General features: G+C 45.5%; 1 protein-coding gene across 1 annotated transcript; it reads right to left on the minus strand.

Moving 5' to 3' along the window:
- Positions 1-4,531: 4,531 nt before the first annotated feature.
- On the minus strand, positions 4,532-8,326 carry LOC137579558 (protein obstructor-E-like). The gene is given in 4 exon segments (XM_068293343.1): positions 4,532-4,701; positions 5,039-5,339; positions 5,398-5,636; positions 8,040-8,326. Coding segments are annotated over 4 exon segments (951 nt in total). The 3' UTR covers positions 4,532-4,577.
- Positions 8,327-21,097: the final 12,771 nt, after the last annotated feature.

A 21,097-nucleotide genomic window follows, 5' to 3' on the forward strand; every position in this document is an offset into this window, starting at 1 on the left:
GTGGTGTATATGGACGATATAATTATACCAAGTGTTAGCGTGAATGATGGTCTAATTAAACTTAAAAGGGTGTTGAAGATAGCTGCGGAAAATGGGTTAAGAATAAATTGGGAGAAATGTCAGATACTGCAGAGTAAAGTAAATTTTTTGGGCTATATAGTTGAAAATGGAAGTATTAAGCCAAGTAAGGAGAAGACTGATGCCGTTTCAAGATTCCCGATCCCACATGATAAGAAGTCAGTTCAACGATTTTTGGGGTTAACATCGTATTTCCGTAAATTTATCGAAGGATACGCAGTAACAGCTAAGCCCTTGACTGACATTTTGCGAAAGGACAACAAGATTGAGTTTAAAGAATTGCAAATGGTAGCGTTTGAGCAATTGAAGTTAGCATTGATCAAAGGTCCTGTTTTAAAGCTATACAATCCTAAGCTAGAGACTGAAATTCACACTGATGCCTCGAAACACGGTTTCGGAGCTGCGCTTTTACAGAAAGATTCAGAAGATGGTTTATTCCATCCGGTACAATATATGAGTCGGAAAACTAAACCTTGCGAAGAGAAGTATGATTCATATGAACTTGAGGTTTTAGCAGTTATTGGAGCATTAATAAAGTGGCGTATATATGTGTTAGGATTGAGATTTAAGATTGTCACAGATTGTAATGCGTTCACGATGACAATGAAAAAGAAAGAGGTTCCGTTGCGTGTAGCACGTTGGGCAATGTACCTACAAGATTTCGATTATCAGATCGAACATCGTTCAGGTTCAAAAGATGCGGCATGTGGATGCCTTGAGCCGTTTATCTTGTTTTTCTGCTAACTGACACTATAACCCATAAATTAAGGGAAGCACAGTTGTCAGATGATTGGACTAAATTGATTAGGAGCTTAGTTCAACAGAAAGGATATGAAGATTTTTACATTGAAAACGAAATATTGTTAAAGGACCCTAATCGAGAACTTATTGTCGTTCCCTCGCAGATGGAAAAGGAAATAATACAGATTGCACATAAACAAGGACATTTTGGAGCTAGAAAGACTCAAGATATCGTAGAAAAATCGTATTATATTCCAAAATTAAAAGAGAAGGTAGTCCGTGTTGTTGAGTGTTGCGTGGAATGTCTTATTGTTAATGTCAAGACCGGCAAAAAAGGAAGGATATTTGATGCCAATAAGTAAAGGAGATCAGCCATTGATGACATATCACATTGATCACGTTGGCCCGATGGAGGTCACAACAAAGCGTTACAATCACATACTTGTTATTGTTGATGGGTTCTCTAAGTTTGTATGGTTGTATCCGACTCGTAGAACAGGAGTCGAGGAAGTACTTAGTTCTCTTGAAAGGCAGGCCATAATTTTTGGTAACCCGATGAAAATAATTTCTGACAGGGGAGCAGCATTCACGTCCAATGCGTTTAATGAATATTGTAACAGACAGGATATACAGCATTTACTGATAGCAACAGGTGTACCCCGTGGCAACGGCCAAGTAGAAAGGATGCATAAGATAATAGTTCCAATGATTTCAAAGTTAAGTCAAGAGAATGAGGGAAACTGGTACAAGTATGTAGGTCGTGTGCAACAATTTATTAATAATACTGCTCCAAGAAGTACAAGAGTTACACCTTTTAAGATTTTGACAGGAATAGAGATGCGTAGTCCTGATGATCCCAAAATGAGAAAGCTGATAACCGATTCGTTAATAGAAGAATTAGACTGTGGTCGTGATGAGATTAGAGCGGAGGCTCGAAAGAATATAGATGAAATACAGCAGGAAATGAAAAGAACGTTCGACAAAAACAGGAAATGTGAAAAAAAATACAATTTAAACGAGTTAGTGGCGATTAAACGTACGCAGTATGGGACAGGTCTAAAGTTGAGAGGTAAATACTTAGGACCATATAAAGTTACGAAGGTGAATAGGCACGGTCGATACGACGTCGAGAAGGTGGGCGACGGTGAAGGACCTTGTAAGACCTCAACAGTGGCTGAGTTCATGAAACCTTGGCTAGGATCATTCGGGTCGAATGACTTGTCAGGACAGCCGATTGTAGGAAATGAAGTGTCAGTCAGGCATAATCATGGCAATCGTTTGGTACCGAGTGAGCGAGACAGAACGACACGCAGCGGCCGTACCTATCTGGTCGACTCACTCATGAAAATAAAGCAGAACCCAAATTTGTCGCTAAGGCCATTATAATAATTAATAAATATATGTATTCTTAACACAAAGAAACATTGTTAATAAATAATAAAGTTTAAATAAGGAAATCACATCCTTAAATAATATTGAATAAAATAACCAGGAATAATTCCAATTCTACATTTATATCATCATTAAAATTAATTAGAGTCAAAATGCTAAAAAGATTTGAACTGCCAAGCAAGGAGCTAGCCATTATCCATCAACACAAGTTGGCTAGTTGCAGTTACCAAGGAGTCCCATTCATTCTGTTTTGGCTTCGCTTTCTCTGTCTCTGTGTTTGTATCTGGTTCAATTATGCGGTTGGCAAAGTGAATGTGGTGGACAGTTGTATAACTTTGTTTAAGTTTAATCATTTTTGTTTATAAAACACTTTTATAACCATTGCATTCTCAACATTTCTTTTCTTTCACAAATCTGTTGAACTTGGTGGAATGTTAATAGCTAGAGAAATGGAGAAATTCTAGACAGACCACTGAAAGGAAGTTTTAATTGAAGATTGCCATGGCTAGTAAGCAAGAAGTATCTTGAAAGTAAACCATTCTTGGCCACAATAACTACTACCATGACAAGAGGAGAAAACGTTCTTAAAACCTATTAAATTACAAGATGACAACCAGCGGTAAGTCTGTATGTGTAAGAGTAGCATTAAAAGCTCAACGATTGAATGCAAGCCAGCGATTTTATATGCTTCTACTTATTCACTGAAATCTCAAAAGCGCCAGAATGTAAGAGAAAAAGGAGAAAAAGGAGTAGAGAAAGAGAAAATCTGTGTGTTGGCTACAAAGCGCTATACATACAGGACCAAGCTGAAAATTTCCTTTAGCAGCCCTAGCAAGTTGTGTCTTGAGTTTGTATAGTTTTATAATTTTTATTTAATTAGTTTTAAAACTTTTTGCAAAAATTTCAGAGTGTGTGGGAACTATAAATGCATACACACCGAGACACACACACACACACATACAAAAGTCACACAATCATACAACTATAGCTAAAGTCAAGCAAGGCTAAAGTAAAGTTGCCAGATTTTATGAGTTAAGAGAAACGAGCCTAGCCCTTTACACCGTCTCCGGTAACCCTCCATGAGCAAACTATTGCCACATGCACCTAGGAGCCAGCTTTTGTCAACTATGTATAACTCTCGCTTGCATGTGTGTGTGTGTTCTGGTTATGCCTGCAATTGTGTTGATAATTTTAAAATTCATTTAAAGTTTTTGTATCGCGTTTTTGTTTATAGAATCAAATGAATAATTAACAAAGTTCTTGTGCATTTGAAAAGACGTCGACATTGTCGGCAACGACGACAATTCCACCGAAGGAAGACTCTCTAAATGCTGGTCGAAAATGGCTGGCAACTTTTCATTTATGGCAAATATGGCTGGCGTCAGAAAGTTTTATGTTTGCTTATTATTTACAGACTCTGTAGAACATGTCGGCCACATAAATAAATTTTTTTGGTTTTTTATGTATATTTTGTTGTTGTTGTTTTTTTTTAAGTATAAAATAAAATTATAAACTTATAAACAATGAGCACTTAAATTTACAAATCTCTAATTTTTATGCTTCATTTTTTTTTTTTTTTCTTGTTGTTGTGAAAGAATTCATCTTTCCTCGATGTTCTTTTTTCTGTCTGTCTAACGTTTCTTTGAATTTGATGAATTTTAAAAAATTTTGTGAGTTAAAAAAAAAAAACAGAAACATAAAAGGGAAACAAGATGGAATTGACTCAAAGACTCAAAGGGGAGAAACACATGTAGGAAATGAAGTGTCAGGCAGGCATAATCATGGCAATCGTTTGGTACCGAGTGAGCGAGACAGAACGACACGCAGCGGCCGTACCTATCTGGTCGACTCACTCATGAAAATAAAGCAGAAGCGTCGATCGAAAAGCACTCGCAATCGTACTCTCGCCTCGATCACATCGCACACCCAAATTTGTCGCTAAGGCCATTATAATAATTAATAAATATATGTATTCTTAACACAAAGAAACATTGTTAATAAATAATAAAGTTTAAATAAGGAAATCACACCCTTAAATAATATTGAACTAAATAACCAGGAATATTCCAATTCTACACACATGCGAAAATAAATTAGAAAAGAAAAAGAGATATAGCATGATAGATTGGGCGATATTTGAATCTGTCTGGGTCTTTTCATGATATGACAGAGAGATGGAAATAGAGAGAGATAGCGATTATAAATGGTAAGAAAGGAAGGAGGCAAGAGAAATTTGAAAAAGGAAATGAAAGGGAAATTGAGTTGATCTTGTTATATAGTATTAGTAGTAGTTGTTGTTGTTGTTGTTGATGTTGTAGTTGTAGGTTGCTGTTGTTTAGTTATTGTTGTTGTTGTTGTTATAATTATTATGTTTGTGAGGTGGCAGCTTTGGTTTTGGGCGCGCTCTTTGTGCGACCTTCAGTGTTCAATCCAGCTAGAAGTTCGCTCTTGCGGATGCTCTTCAGATCCAGATCGGCATAGTAGGCTTCACTGTAAGTGTAAAATTGGGACCAAGGTAAAGAGATATGTAAGAATAGACCAAGAGAGATATGTATGTATGTATATGAAAGGGCCATGTATCAATCAATGTGTTTGTGTGTGTGTGTGTGAGTATAAGAGACAGTGAAAGTGACAGTAAGAGTAATGTGAATAGTGAAAGCATGTGTCAATTTGTTTTTTGGTGCAAGCGTGGCCAGGAACATTTGAATTCAACTCAACGAGCTTCCAAGCAAACAGAACAAACCAAAGCATAATTCTCACAAAACATCCCATACATACATACGTGTGTATAAAAATTATAATTATACAAGTGTAAATATTCACTTACCATCCGGGAACATCCTCGGGATCCTCACAGTTGCCTGTGCCATCAGAATCACCAATTTTGAAGACTGTGCCAATTGGGCAAACATATTCGCGAGCAACTCCCTCCAGACAGATGTAGTATTTGCGGCAATCCTCGGGATGAGCATGACGTGAGAAGGAACCAGCATTGGCCAGTTCACCAGCAGCTGGGCATGTAAAACCATTGGCAACCTCTGCAGTTGAAAGAAAAGTTTAATCAATTTCCATGTGATTTTACTTTTCTTTGCCGAGACGAGCACAGTGTGGTGTGGTAATTGGTGGTTCTATAACCAATAATCTCATTAAATAAGTATACATTAGAATACCTTTCGATGGACTCACGCAACTCTGTGCGATCGCCACAATCAACGTTGTGCAAATAGTCACAGTTCTCAGTTAAAAATTTGGAATCTGAGGCATCGAAAGCCAAACCATTGCCGCATGTCTTGAGCTCGGAAACGCCATTGTCACATTTCCAGTATTTATCGCAAGATGTCTCATGTTGATAGAAGCCAAAGTCATCAGGACACTTGAAGCTCTGTTGGGCCACAGCTGCAAATGGAATGGAAATTATAAGTAAACTTATATTTCAACTCTTTCAACAAATATTTAAACAAAACAATGCAACAGCAGCAGGCACAGCACAATTTCTATTTAGATTAGGGACCTTTAATCTGCGGTTACCAAATGAGACCCACACACACACACAGACAGACAAATTGGTGAGCCTGTTTAAACAATTACCAAATGCCAATGTATAAATATTTATGATTTATGCTCATTTACTAAGATGAGACAATTTGTCATCTTACCCAAGAGGCATTCACTTTTAAAACTCATTGTAACTGACAATGAGTTGACAATTGTCAATAAACTTTGCGGACAACTTTCGGCAGATGTAAGAGATATGTATACAAACCTGACCACACTCAGATGTATCGTTGACAGCTCAGGGCCAACTGCACTTACTTTTTTTTTTGTTTTGCCAGCTTGTTACTTTTGGATATGAAATTACATCGTTACCAACGAGTGAACCGGCCGAGAGTTGAAGCACCTGAAACTCGTCATCAAAGACTTATCTTCCCCGTTTTCGGCTCCATTCTTTTTAACTGCATCTCTTACACTCTTTCTCTCTGGTTCTCAATGCAACCGCAAAACGTAACGAACTAAATTGCAATCATACAACTAACTAATGCGGTATTTTTGTTGGGCACTGCCCAACGCATTTTATTTAAAATCAAATGGCAATAGTCAAAAAATAATTATACACGTGCACAATGGAAAAGGATGCCGCCCCTCTCCTCTCCCTCTCTCTCTCAACGCAATCAAAATGAACAAATATTCGCCACTCGACAACCACATCACTGCACCACCGAGTAGCTACTTCTTCTGCCCTCTGTCCATGTGCGATAATCTAATTGCAAAGCCGCAGAGCTGTGGTTACATTGCATTTCCAATGCTCAATCAGAGATGGGGCACAAAAGTGCAGCCTCTAAGCCACGCCCAACTTAGTCATCAAAAAATATTGCAGGTGAAAGAGAATAATCAGGGTTAAGGGTCGTGCCTCTGACCGCAGGAAGGCAGCAATTGTGAGATAAAATGTGGGCGGTGTGGAAAATTGGGTTAGAGAAAAAGAAAAATCATCGACCCATGCTTGCTTTCTTACGCTTGCCTAAACAACATGCAATTTTCATTTTCATTTTATGTAAACTAATTGTAAGATTCCAATTATTTACAAAGTCTGTTAAATGCTCATGTATATACCGAAACCGGTATTATAGTATCGATTGTTAGTAATAAGTATCGATTGTTAGTAATAAGTATCGATTGTTAGTAATAAGTATCGATTGTTAGCGATAAGTCCTCGATAGGTTAAGAGACGGCGTCTCTGCATCTGCGCAGAAAACCAAAGATAAAATCCAAGAAATACAAATTAATCGTTATCATATTTTCCCAATAAATAGGTGTTTACAACTCAGAAGTGGGATGACCACCCGAAAGGATACATATTTCGGGACACGGCGCGCCACACGTTCCACATCTAGGACGGCCGCCTCCACGCCCACCGCTGCTGGTGCACCCACTGCTGTGACTACCGCTGCAGTACCGACGGCCACAGGAGCCGACGCTGCTGCAGTACCGAGAGCCGCTGTGCCAACTGCCGCCACACTCGCCCCTGCCGGGCCAACTGCTGACATGCTCGCCCCCGCCGGGCCAACTGCTGCTATACTCGCCCCTGCCGGGCCAACTGCTGACATGCTCGCCTCCGCCGGGCCAACTGCTGCTATACGAGCCCCTGCTGGGCTAACTGATGCCACCTCCGCCCCTGCTGGGCCAACCGCTGCGACACTCGCTGCTGCCGGGCCAACTGCTGACATGCTCGCCCCTGCCGGGCCCGCCGCTGCTGGGCCAACCGCCGCCATACGAGCCCCTGCTGGGCTAACTGATGCCACATTCGCCCCTGCTGGGCCAACCGCTGCGACACTCGCCCCTGCCGGGCCAACTGCTGACATGCTCGCCCCTGCCGGGCCCGCCGCTGCTGGGCCAACCGCCGCCATACGAGCCCCTGCTGGGCTAACTGATTCCACCTCCGCCCCTGCTGGGCCAACCGCTGCCACACTCGCCCCTGCTGGGCCAACTGCTGACATGCTCGCCCCCGCCGGGCCAACTGCTGCTGGGCCAACCACCGCCATACGAGCCCCTGCTGGGCTAACTGATGCCACCTCCGCCCCTGCTGGGCCAACCGCTGCCACACTCGCCCCTGCCGGCCCCGCTGCGGTTATATTCGCCCCCGCTGTAACCGCTGCACCCGCTGCCACTGCTGTGCCCGCTGCCGCTGCTGTGCCCACCACCGCTGCCGCTGCTGTGCCCGCCGCCTCTGCACCCGCTGCCACTGCTGTGCCCGCTGCCGCTCCTGTGCCCACCACCGCTGCCGTCTCTGCACCCGCTGCCACTGCTGTGCCCGCTGCCGCTGCTGTGCCCACCACCGCTGCCGCTGCTGTGCCCGCCGCCTCTGCACCCGTTGCCGCCGCTGTGCTCGCTGCCGCCGCTGCTGTGCCCGCCGCCTCTGCACCCGCTGCCGCCGCTGCTGTGCCCGCCGCCGCTGCCGCCTCTGCACCCGCTGCCGCCGCTGCACCCGCTGCCACTGCTGTGCCCGCCGCCGCTGCCACATCCACTGTGCCTGCGGATGCTGTGCCCTCCGACTATGTGTCTGCCATGCGGGCTGCGGCCTCGCTCGCCGCCCCCGCCACTGGTCCCGACGCGGACCCATGGGAGGGGATGCCACTGCTGTGCCCGCTGCCGCTGCTGTGCCCACCACCGCTGCCGCTGCTGTGCCCGCCGTCTCTGCACCCGCTGCCACTGTGCCCGCTGCCGCTCCTGTGCCCACCACCGCTGCCGCTGCTGTGCCCGCCGCCTCTGCACCCGCTGCCACTGCTGTGCCCGCTGCCGCTGCTGTGCCCACCACCGCTGCCGCTGCTGTGCCCGCCGTCTCTGCACCCGCTGCCACTGCTGTGCCCGCTGCCGCTGCTGTGCCCACCACCGCTGCCGCTGCTGTGCCCGCCGCCTCTGCACCCGATGCCGCCGCTGTGCTCGCTGCCGCCGCTGCTGTGCCCGCCGCCTCTGCACCCGCTGCCGCCGCTGCTGTGCCCGCCGCCGCTGCCGCCTCTGCACCCGCTGCCGCCGCTGCACCCGCTGCCACTGCTGTGCCCGCCGCCGCTGCCGCCTCTGCGCCCGCTGCCACTGCTGTACCAGCCGCCGCTGCCGCCTCTGCACCCGCTGCCGCCGCTGCTGTGCCCACCACCGCTGCCGCCGCTGCTGTGCCCGCCGCCGCTGCCGCCTCTGCGCCCGCTGCCACTGTTGTGCCCGCCGCCGCTGCCACATCCACTGTGCCTGCGGATGCTGTGCCCTCCGACTATGTGTCTGCCATGCGGGCTGCGGCCTCGCTCGCCGCCCCCGCCACTGGTCCCGACGCGGACCCATGGGAGGGGATGCCCGCTTTAGTGCCCTCCGTATCGACTGCCGCGGCCGCCATCACACTGGCCACTTCCGCCTTCCCCAGCCTGGATGAGCAACTGGGGACGCTGCAGAAACAACATGAGTTGCTACAGCTCCAGCATCAAATCCTCAAATTGCAGCAGGGGATTGACGAATTCCAAGCACCATGACAGCAAGTCAGCGACGTGAGTGTCATTGAGAGCATGGTGGCTAGATTTTCAGCGGACACCGCATACGATGTGAAGAAATGGCTGAACGATCTGGAAGACGCATTTGAAATTCTGCAGTTGAACGACCGCCTACGGTTGGTCGCATGCCGTCGTATGCTGGAAGGTACGGCGGCGGTGCTGCTGCGCACGGTATCGGTGCACAGCTACGAAGAATTGAAGGCAATCCTCTTGCGAGAATTTGGACGCTCGTGTAGCATCGAGGAAGTGTACCACGCTCTGCGTGGCCGCCGCATCAGGGCAGGCGAGGGATGTTTAAGATTCGCAATCGAGATGCAGGAGATTGCCATGAACGCTCCGATTCCGGAGAACGAGCTGGTCGACCTGATCATTGATGGACTGCGGGACAATTCTACTAGAGTCGGCATGCTGTACTCAGCTCGGACAATGGCTGAACTGAAGCCCCTACTGGAACGCTACGAGCGCCTCCGTATGCAGGCCGCTGCCTCCAGACAAAGCAATAGTGTGAAGGCGCAGCCAACAACAACTGCCGTGGCGCCTGGAAATAAATCGTCAGGCACCGTCACGAGTGAGACCAGATGCTTCAACTGCTCAGGATGGGGGCATTACAAGAGTCAATGCCCGAAACCAATGAGACCTCCGAATTCATGTTTCAAGTGTGGCATAGTGGGCCACAGCTACAAAAACTGCCCGTCTCGAATTGGAAATGCCACCAATATCACTGCTGCCGCCGCCGCTGATGAAGCGGGAAATCGACTAGACCATTTACAACTGGTGAGTGTTGCTTTTGTTTGTGATGAAGTGCAAGATAGGAGATTTATAGATATGTTTGCTCTCCTTGATTCGGGCAGTCCAAAGAGTTTTATCCGTCAATCTGAAGTCCCCTGCCGTGGTTTAGGAAATAGCCAACTTCTGTCCTTAGGCCAAGTCCAGTGTAGGGTTCGCCTCCGCAACACACATACAATACATACGTTTGAAGTCCTGACGAACCAAGCAACCGAACTGCCGATGATTATAGGTAGAGATCTTCTGTATAAAATTAATATTAGACTCTGTAAACTGAAGGAACTGAAATATGAAAAAGAATCGTTGATACTCATGAATAAACCGACTGAATGTATAAATCCAAATCTTACTGCTGTTCTCAAGTCCTTTGACATATTTATGAAAGAGAGAGTGATACTGCCGTATGATAGGAATGAGATTGTATCTGCCGAATTGTTGTCTCATTCTCCCCTTCCGAAAACTTCTGCTGTACCTTCGGAAACATTGAACGATGCACTTATGGCGATAAATGCCATTGAGCTCCCTGCTGTCAGTGAATTAGACTTTGATATAGAGCCCGCGTTACGGGAAGAGCAAACCGCAGCCCTTAAGTCTATTATTTCCACGTCGTATGTACAAGTTGATCCAGATTTAATCAAGCCCATGAACTATGAGATGAAAATAGAATTGACTAGCCAAACTCCGATTTTCTGCCGCCCCCGCCGTCTGTCGCACCACGAACGCATCGAGGTGCGTGAGATTTGTGACGATCTCTTGAAAGCTGGCATTATTCGCCACAGTAGTTCCCCTTACGCTGCCGCGATTGTCCCTGTACGCAAAAAGGACAACACCCTAAGGAAGTGTGTAGATTACCGCCCGTTGAACAAAATTAGAGTTCGAGATCATTTTCCGATTCCTCTGTTAGATGATTGCATTGAACATCTGGGTGGCAAATCATTCTTCACTATCTTGGACTTGAAGAACGGTTTCCACCATGTGAAAATGCACCCAGACTCAATCAAATATACTGCCTTTGTAACCCCTGATGGCCAGTTTGAATATGTACGCATGCCCTTCGGACTTTGTAATGGCCCTTCCGTGTTCGCTAGATTCGTTTATTTTGTCCTTAAGGAATTTATAAACCGAGGTCAACTGGTGATATATATGGACGACATTCTAGTCGCGTCGCATGACTTTGAAACCCACCTTGAGATTCTGAAGGAAATATTGTATGTGTTAAGAGTGAACGGGCTATGCCTGAAGCTGACGAAATGCCGTTTTGCGTATAGGGAACTAGAGTACTTGGGCTACTTAGCCAATTCCGCCGGTATCACGCCTAAACCAGCTCATATTCAGGCGATACGGGATTTGCCCATTCCAAGGGATAGCAAGGAATTAGAGCGTTGCCTAGGCCTATTCTCATACTTCCGCCGATTTATATCAGGTTTCGCTAAGATTGCGTGTCCGCTGTCCCGATTGTTAAGAAAAGATACCCCTTATGTCTTCTCCGATGAATGCCTTGAAGCTTTCCGAACACTGAAGTTGAAATTGATCGAATCCCCCGTGTTATCTATTTACAACCCGAAGTCTGAAACAGAGTTACACTGCGATGCTAGTTCAATTGGTTTCGGAGCAGTGCTCCTCCAGAAACAAACAGACGGTAAATTACACCCAGTGTCCTACTTCTCTAAGATGGCCTCCGCCGCTGAATCGAAACTACACAGTTATGAGCTAGAGACGTTAGCTATAGTGTATTCCTTGAAACGTTTTGAGACATACCTTAAGTTTATCCCGTTCAAAATCGTGACCGATTGTAATTCCCTTGCGCTGACACTGAGAAATGGTGGACATTCCGCCAAGATTGCTCGCTGGGCCCTGCTGCTGGAAAACTATAACTACACGATTGTACACCGCTCGGGGGTTGGTATGCCCCATGCTGATGCTCTAAGCAGAATAGAAACTGCCGCATACGTTGACGATATAAACCTCGACTTCCAACTGCAGTTAACCCAGAACCGGGACCCTGAGATTGTCAAACTCCGAGATGAGTTAGAGAAATATGAGATAGCGGATTTCGAACTGCGAGATGGAGTAGTGTACCGCCTGTCCTCGACGAGTGTACCCCAACTTTATGTCCCTTCCGAAATGATAAATCATGTCATACGAGTAGTGCACGAGAAGCTTGGCCATATGGCCACGGAGAAATGTTGTGCACAGATCAAGAAGCATTACTGGTTCCCGTGTATGAAGTCTTATGTTAACAATTACATTAAAAATTGCCTCAAGTGTATCTACTACTCCGCGTCAGCTTCGGACCACCGTGTTACGCTACATAGTATTCCGAAAGTGCCCCTTCCGTTTGATACCGTCCATATTGACCATTTGGGCCCCCTTCCGTCCATACGTTCTAAGAAAAAGTATCTTCTGGTTGTCATTGACGCTTTCACCAAATTTGTGAAGCTGTACCCTGCCGCCACGACGAATTCACGTGAAGTATGCCAGACATTAGAATCTCAGTATTTCGCAAATTACAGTAGACCCCGCCGAATCATCAGCGATCGAGGTACCTGCTTTACTTCCTCCGAGTTTGAAGAATTTCTGAAGGCCAATAATATAATTCATGTGCTGAATGCCACTGCCTCACCCCCGGGCCAACGGCCAAGTCGAGCGGGTTAACCGCGTGTTGGGCCCCATGTTGGGTAAACTGACGGAACCTGTGGACCATGCAGATTGGGTCCAACAACTGCCGAACATAGAGTTTGCATTGAATAACTCCGTCCACTCCACAACCAAATTTGCCGCTTCCGTACTTCTATTCGGTGTTGAACAACGAGGTGTGGTAGTAGACGAACTAACCGAACGGTTGGGTGAGAGAACGGAGGAGGTCGATGCCTCAGAGGTAGACGTCCGGAGATTAGCCTTCCGTAACATTGTTAAGTCCCAAGAATATAATTCGGAATATTATTCGAAGCATCACCTTCCTGCCGTTAGTTTTGAGGAGGGGGATTTCGTAGTTATTAAGAATGTGGATACTTCGGCAGGCACAAACAAAAAGCTTATCAGGCGGTATCGTGGTCCGTATGTGGTTCATAAAAAACTTCCGAATGACCGATATGTTATCCGGGATGTAGAGGGCTCCCAAATCACCCAACTACCATATGATGGGGTCCTAGAAGCCTCCAAATTAAAGCTATGGGTTGCCCCTGATCAAGATTGCACTTCTGATAGCCAAACAAAGGCGACACCAGCCACTTAAGATTCTTATTTACCCCCCTTCGTTGTTAACCATTGGAATCGAGGTCGATTCCTCGTCAGGACGGCCGAGTTGTAAGATTCCAATTATTTACAAAGTCTGTTAAATGCTCATGTATATACCGAAACCGGTATTATAGTATCGATTGTTAGTAATAAGTATCGATTGTTAGTAATAAGTATCGATTGTTAGTAATAAGTATCGATTGTTAGCGATAAGTCCTCGATAGGTTAAGAGACGGCGTCTCTCTTCTCTTCCGGCGACGCAACGAGCAAGTTGCATCTGCGCAGAAAACCAAAGATAAAATCCAAGAAATACAAATTAATCGTTATCATATTTTCCCAATAAATAGGTGTTTACATAATCAAATATCTAAAAATTTACACTATACTCCACGCACATACACACAAACGCGTACACACTTCAAGCACACACAAAGTACTTTCCCGAGAACGTATCTATATCCGCGGGTGCTCCGTTGTTAACTCCAAATTCGGGCATACTAAAGGCCTGTAAATTGAAACAATCTAGTCAAGGAGGACCTTTGTAAACTTGGCTACATACCACGCTTCTGGGATTCGGCGGCCGCAACCACTGCCGACCATACTCCAGTTTTATAGCCCGGCCGGCTGGCCCACTGTGGCGGACGAGGGCGAGGGGGAGAAGCCAGTCGCCTCTCCTTTTTTACCTTTCCCGCCTCTCAGTATTGGCCCCGTTTCTTTTGTTCTTTCCTGGTGTGGGTGAGAGTTTATATCCAGTTTTCTGCGAATTTTTTCATTGTTGTTGCACAATTTCTTCCTCTTCTTCACACCGGCACGAACATCTGATCGCTCCAGTGTTGAACAACGAAGAAAGACAAGGGGAGCCCCTAGCCCCAAATCGACAGGTGGCGCCTCTGAATAACCGCCCGGATTTGAATTCAAATTCAAAATTGTAGCAATTGTAATCCAGCACCGCAAATTTTTGTGTTTGGATCTTACCTCCGAATTGGGTTTCCTGAACCAATGGACAAGTATGTGGCATCGCGGAAGCCGTATTTGGCCGACGACCGTTGATCGGAATGTCTCCTCCTTCAGTATATGGCAACGCGGCCAAAACACCCTTAGCGTGTGCACAAGCAGTGCTTAATAGCCCAGACGTATCGTCTTTAGCTCCCAGCCCCCCAGTGATCTCTCGCATCGCCGAGCTGGATGAACTTGGGGTGCTAGTATGGCAGTTAGATCACATGTTTAACAAGCGGGACGACAACAAAAAGCCTGTGCGACATATTAATATGGGCACTAAACAAGCCATCGTAAGGCTGAAAGAACTTCAAGAGTTGCTCTGCCAGAAAGCGTTGGCGGGCATGTTTCAAAAAGGCATGAATGTTCAGGAAAGGAATACGCAAACCTCACCAGCGGCAATACCCCTAGGCAAGCAAACAGCAGAGCCAGAGCGCAGAAACACACCCAAACGCCCACGAGAGGACGCGGCAGCGCAACGAAAGACACCCGATACCAACAAGCCAGAAGACAATAGTGCAGACTGGCAGCAAGTCACGGGCAGAAGGGCCAAACGAACGCCCGCACCAAGGCAAAAACTACCAAGACACAGGTCAGACGCTATTCTAATAGCAAACAAGGGCAACCTAACATACAGCGAAATGCTTAAAATGGTGACTCGTAGCGAAGATGAGAATCTAAAGGCTATCGGAGCGAACGTTAGAAAGGTACGACGTACCGCAAAAGGCGATCTCTTGCTCGAGATAGAAAAACCCATGGGCAATAATCTCCAGCAAATGAGCGCAGACATTGGCGCAGCACTTGGAAACCAGTTTGACGCCAAACCTCTAACTGAGGAGATCAGACTTGATATTAAGGATCTCGACGAGGAGGTGACCAGAGACGACATTATATCAGCGTTTTGGTCAGAACGCCAGATCCAGATACAACCGCAGGCAATAAAAAGTATACGCCCAATGTACTCAGGCTACCAGCGGGCCACAGTGAGCGTCCCAGCAACGACAGCCAAGGAAATCCTCAAAGTGAGCAAAATAAAAGTCCGTTGGAACGTTTGCCCAATTAGGATCAATAACGCCCCAAAAAGATGCCTCAAATGCCTAGAGTACGGCCATATTGCGTCGAAATGTACGAGCAAAATCGACAGAACGGGACTCTGTCTCAAGTGCGGCAAAAGCGGCCACAAAATAAGTGAGTGCGACAACAGCCCCTCATGCTGCCTATGTAGCGCCAGTGGCGAGCAGAACATAAGCCACATAGCAGGCAGCCAGAAATGTGTTCATGGGCCAAAAAGAGGGAAATCGACTCGCCATGATTAGATTATTCCAAATAAACCTCAATCACTGCGAGGCGGCGCAGGACTTACTAGTCCAAACGGTCAGAGACCTACGCTCAGACGTTGCCATTATAAGCGAGCCCTATAGAAATTTATCGTCTTCCCAATGGGTCCAAAACAACTCTGGAAAGTCTGCGATTTGGTCGTGTGGGCCTATACCAGCACAAGTGCAATTCCCAGAGTCCTTCAATGGCTTTGTGAGGGCCAAACTACACAACTACTGGTTCTTTAGCTGCTATCTGCCTCCCTCTTATAGCCTCGGAGAGTTTAGCGCCGTGATGGACGAATTGGCAGACCAGATTCGCAGCCATAAGCCGGCAATTGTAGCTGGAGATTTTAACGCCTGGGCATCAGAATGGGGCAGTTCATCAACCAATGCTAGAGGCCAAACACTACTAGAAACTTTTGCCACACTCGATCTGGCACTTCTAAACACAGGCGAGGAATACACATTCCAACGGGGCAATATCGGCTCGACGATTGACCTTACTTTTGTAAGCAATGTACTATGCCCTTACGCACGGTGGGAAGTGAGCGATGTCTACATGGCCAGCGATCACAAGGCAATCCTCTGCACTATTGAGGGCCGGCGTAGATACGACAGACCGACAGCGAGACCACAACGGTACAACACAAAACGTATGGACATGCAAAGCTTCACCAGCACACTAGAACAAAATGTTCACACCGCCTCGTCAGCAAGAGGACTACTCGAATGGCTGCGTAACGCGTGCCACATGCCACGGAAAAATTGCTGCCCAAGGGAACACATACCAACATACTGGTGGAATGATGAGATCGCCAACCTTCGCAAGCAATGTCATATAGCCAGAAGAAGACACCAACGGAATCGAGTCAGCGATGATTCAGAAATTCTCCGCTCAGAGTTTGAGCAGAAGCGCAAGGACCTTAAACTGGCTATTCGCCGTAGTAAAAAGAGATGCTTTAACGATCTTCTTGTAGAAGCTGAAAACGATGTATGGGGCAGACCGTACAAAATCGTAATGAAGAGGTTAAAAACTCACCAAAGAACAGAGCCCCACTCTGTCGCTGACATGAACCAAATAGTAGGAGAACTTTTCCCCCCCCAGCCACACAACAATAGTCCCGCTGCACCAATGGATGTGGAAGCTATACCTCCAATAGGTGTACAGGAGATACTGGCAGCCGTTGCGCGAATCAGAGTCAGGTCGTCCCCAGGCCTCGATTGCATTCCCAACGAAGCTGTAAAACTTGCGGCGTTCCAACACCCGGAAATATTCGCGGCTGTATTCAACAAAAGCATCAGCGACGGAGTCTTCCCAGATCTCTACAAGAGGCAAAAGCTTGTGCTGCTACCAAAGCCAAGAAAGCAAGCCGGCGAATCCCTGGCATACAGACCCATATGCCTTCTCGACACGACAGGCAAAGTGCTCGAAAGAATCCTAGCGGATAGACTAAATGAGGCACTACATTCTACCAGCGCACTGTCAGACAACCAATTTGGGTTCCGAAAGGGGCGATCTACTATCGACGCAATCCAAAAAGTGGTGAGCATAGCACGTAATGCAATAGCCGGTGACCGATGGAAAGGAGGCGCAAAGAAATATTGCATCATAGCCACTTTGGATATTAAAAATGCATTTAATTCGGCAAGGTGGCCTTGCATACTAGATGCCCTGCGAAATTTCGGCATACCACAATATCTATGGAAGGTAATAAGTAGCTACTTCTCCAATAGAAGCCTCTACGCAGACACACTCGAAGGAGAAAAAACTTATAACATTACTGGAGGCGTCCCACAGGGCTCGGTTCTGGGACCCCTGCTTTGGAATGCCATGTACAACGGCGTTCTAAACTTGGAATTACCTGCTGGGGTAGAAATTATAGGGTTTGCTGATGACGTAGCCATAATATGTGTGGCAAAGAACTTGAGTGAAGCAGAGACAATATGCTCAAACGGGATTGCTCGAGTGCAACAATGGCTGGCTACAACGGGCCTTCTCCTGGCCGAAAATAAAACAGAAGCTGTTCTTATAAGCAGTAGAAAAAAAGTGGAGACAGCAAGCATACAGGACGGCGGCACGCAAGTAACCACAAAAAAGGCAATAAAGTACCTTGGGGTACTTATTGATACAAGGCTAAATTTCAAAGATCACCTCACAGCAACGGCCAAAAAGGCTAGAATAACTTGCTCTGCCTTATCACGATTAATGCCCAACACGAGAGGACCAAGCCAGAGTCGTAAAACGCTGTGGCATGGGGTAATCAAGGCAACCATGCTTTACGGCGCACCCGTTTAGAAGCAATGTCCACAAAAGCATACGCCAGAGAATTGGACTCAATATATAGAATCAGCGCACTAAGGGTCTGCTACGATCTCAGGTATCGCAGCCAAGGTACTAGCAAGCGCAATCCCAGTCGGAATCCTGGCCAATGAATCAAAGAGACTCTTTTGGGCACTAAAAGAGCCAAACTTAAGGCCAAGCGATAAAGAATTGCTACGGGAACAAGCGCGCGAAATAAGCATTGCAAGGTGGCAATCTCTGTGGGATATGTCGCAAAAAGGCAGATGGACCTATCGGCTAATCCCAAGTCTAAAAGACTGGTTGGCCAGGGCCCATGGAGAAGTAAATTTCTTCTCGACGCAACTTCTGAGCGGCCACGGCTGCTTCCGTAGCTACCTACATCGGTTCAGACACGCAACAAGCCCAGAGTGCGCATGGTGCGCCAACGGAGAAGACGAGACGGCTGAACACGTCCTCTTTAGATGCGGACGCTTCTACATCGAGCGAGAACACCTCGAGGCGGAACTCGGGGAGCAAATTACAGTATCCAACTTGGTCCCAATGATTATTCGTCGCAGGGAAAACTGGGAGGCATTCAACAAGTTCGCGGCCATCGCCATGACCGAGCTCCGCAGAGTGGAGCAGCTGAGTCGAACCTGAGAACAGGAAGCGGGTGGAAGGACGCTTGTGTGAAGCAATACCCTCGCTGGCAGTACCACACGAGCTACTTCCCCTCGCAAACCTTTTTTCCAAATTTTCTTTTTTCTTCTTGTACATATGTATTTCTATTTCTATTTCTTAATAAATGAATAAAAAAAAAAAAAAAAAAAAAAAAAAAAAAAACACTTCAAGCACACACACACAAACGCGTACACATGTGCTGTCTGAGCTGGCGTAAACTTTTGTATCAATAAAATGATTTTGTAGAATTTAATTAAAAAATTTTGTTTTCATTTGGCATCATTGAGTGACCTTGTGTTTGCGTTGTTTTTGTTGCTGTTTATCTACTGCTACATCCGTTTGTGTAAAGGTTGCGTGTAAATTTAAATACTAATTATCCGACGCATATTTGAGTTTATCGCAAACTATCGAGTGCGATCAAAAATATGTGGCGAATTCAAACCCGTAATGCATCTCTGTAGAAGCTTTGCAGCGTAACCGCAGCTAACTTCATAAAGGGAAGGCTTTGAGAATAGAAGGGAAAGGGTATATAAGAACCTTCCATCCACACTTCCACCTCTTTTCATTATTCTGGCTTAACGACGAATTGCTTTCGTTCCCCGAATAATAAAGTGAACAGTTAAAATTTTTTTCTTGTGAAAATCAACAAATAAATAAATTCACTCGGGTTAAATAAAATATTCGTAAGCCCAGCAACAAGCTAAAAAGTAAAAGGCAGCTGGAATAATTAAATTTTTTGGATACCAATATCGACCTAGAGGCATAGGAGGCGTAAGCCTAACCTAAAGACCTCGTGGTGAACCCTATAACCATAGGTTATTCAGCCTCCACATTATATTCATTTCACAAGGTATGTCGACTAGGAATTTTTTTTTTGACATTCGTCTAAAATCACATTATTTGATCTAGGAAAAATTTAACACCAACACCACATGGCCAAGACGACAATTCAACCAAACTCTACAGAAGGAGAAAATTAAATCGCTGGTTTTAAACATAAGTCAACAGTGACGTCATAGTTTGGCCGGTTTGAATGTTAGCTGTCACAAGGCGAAAAGTTGTGTGTAAAAGGAGAGAAAATTATAAAGTGGTCATACAAAAAAATTTTTGTTTGTAAATGAACATACTCAGTTACAAAAATTGTTAGCAAAAAAAAAAAAAATTAATATTAGTTGTCGGGGTTGTAAACGAAATAAATTGTAATTGCAGAAGATGCACATGATCCAGCTGCTGAAAGCCTTCATCGGTGGACTTTCCAAAATGTAAGTGTATTCCTTTTATCACTTTTACCTTTTTTACTGCTAGGGCGCATAACATATGGTGATTAAGAGTAAAGTGCAAAAGAAAACCAGAGGGCCGGCGCTAACTTCGACCGCGTCAAAGTTTGTATACCCTTGCAACTTTTTTGGTAACTGTATCCTTACCTATTAGCCTTCAATGTGAAAGAACGTTTTATCTAAAAAGGCTTATGCTTGCGAAGGAAAGGCCTACAATCATAGGAAATAATTATACCCTTGCAAAAAGGGTATATTAATTTTGGTCAGAAGTGTGCAACGCATAGAACGAAGCATCTCCGACCATACAAAGTATATATATTCTTGATCAGCACGACGAGACGAGTTCAAATAGCCATGTCCGTCCGTCCGTCCGTCCGTCTGGATCAACGCAAACTCCTCCTAGACCGTAAGAGCTACAGAGCTGAAATTTTTGGGGTTGTATATCTCGGATTCAGCCGGATCGGACCACTATATCATATAGCTCCCATACAAACCTCAAAGTCACAAACAGTGACTTTTCTCAATAACTTCGTTATTTTCTGTGCTTTTATCGTGAAACTTAATATTTAAGAGTGTATTACGCCTATTTACTACTGTGCCAAATTTAATCAAGATCGGGTGACTATATCATATAGCTCCCATAGGAACGACAGACTCAACATTTGTTAATTTAATATATCTGTTAATGACTTTGCCAAATTTGATAATAGGTAAGGAAAGAGTTACCAAAAAAGTTGCAAGGGTATACAAACTTTGACGCGGTCAAAGTTAGCCCCGGCCCTCTGGTTGCGTTTTTTGTTATAACTTTTACGATTCTCTTCTTGGATTCTCTCAATATTATGCTGAGCTTCCTGACGAACGTTAGTGCGTTCAATTTCTAGCTCTTCTATGGCTTCCTCTTCCAAAAGTTCTTGTAACTCAGGGAAACTATTAGTCCTCATCTCAACCCCGGTTAATAATTTAAATGGCGACACTTTTGTGCTTCTAGGGGTACTATTGATTGCTTGCTGCACTCTTTCAACGTACCTATACCACATAGTCGGTTTTTCATAACAAAGTTTTGTTAGCATAGGAATAATTATCTTATGGATACGTTCAACTTGACCATTTCCCCTAGGTACTCCAGTAGCTATCATTAAATGCTGAATGTTTTGCTCTTTACGATAATCTCCGAACTGGTGAGAAACAAATGCTGCACCTCTATTTGATATAATACGCTCTGGATTTCCAAAAACTGATGCTTGACGCCTGAGTCTATCTACTACCGCTTCTGATGCCGTA

Source organism: Drosophila tropicalis, unplaced genomic scaffold (genome assembly GCF_018151085.1).
Source record: "Drosophila tropicalis isolate 14030-0801.00 unplaced genomic scaffold, ASM1815108v1 contig_700, whole genome shotgun sequence".
Lineage (NCBI taxonomy): Eukaryota > Metazoa > Arthropoda > Insecta > Diptera > Drosophilidae > Drosophila > Drosophila tropicalis.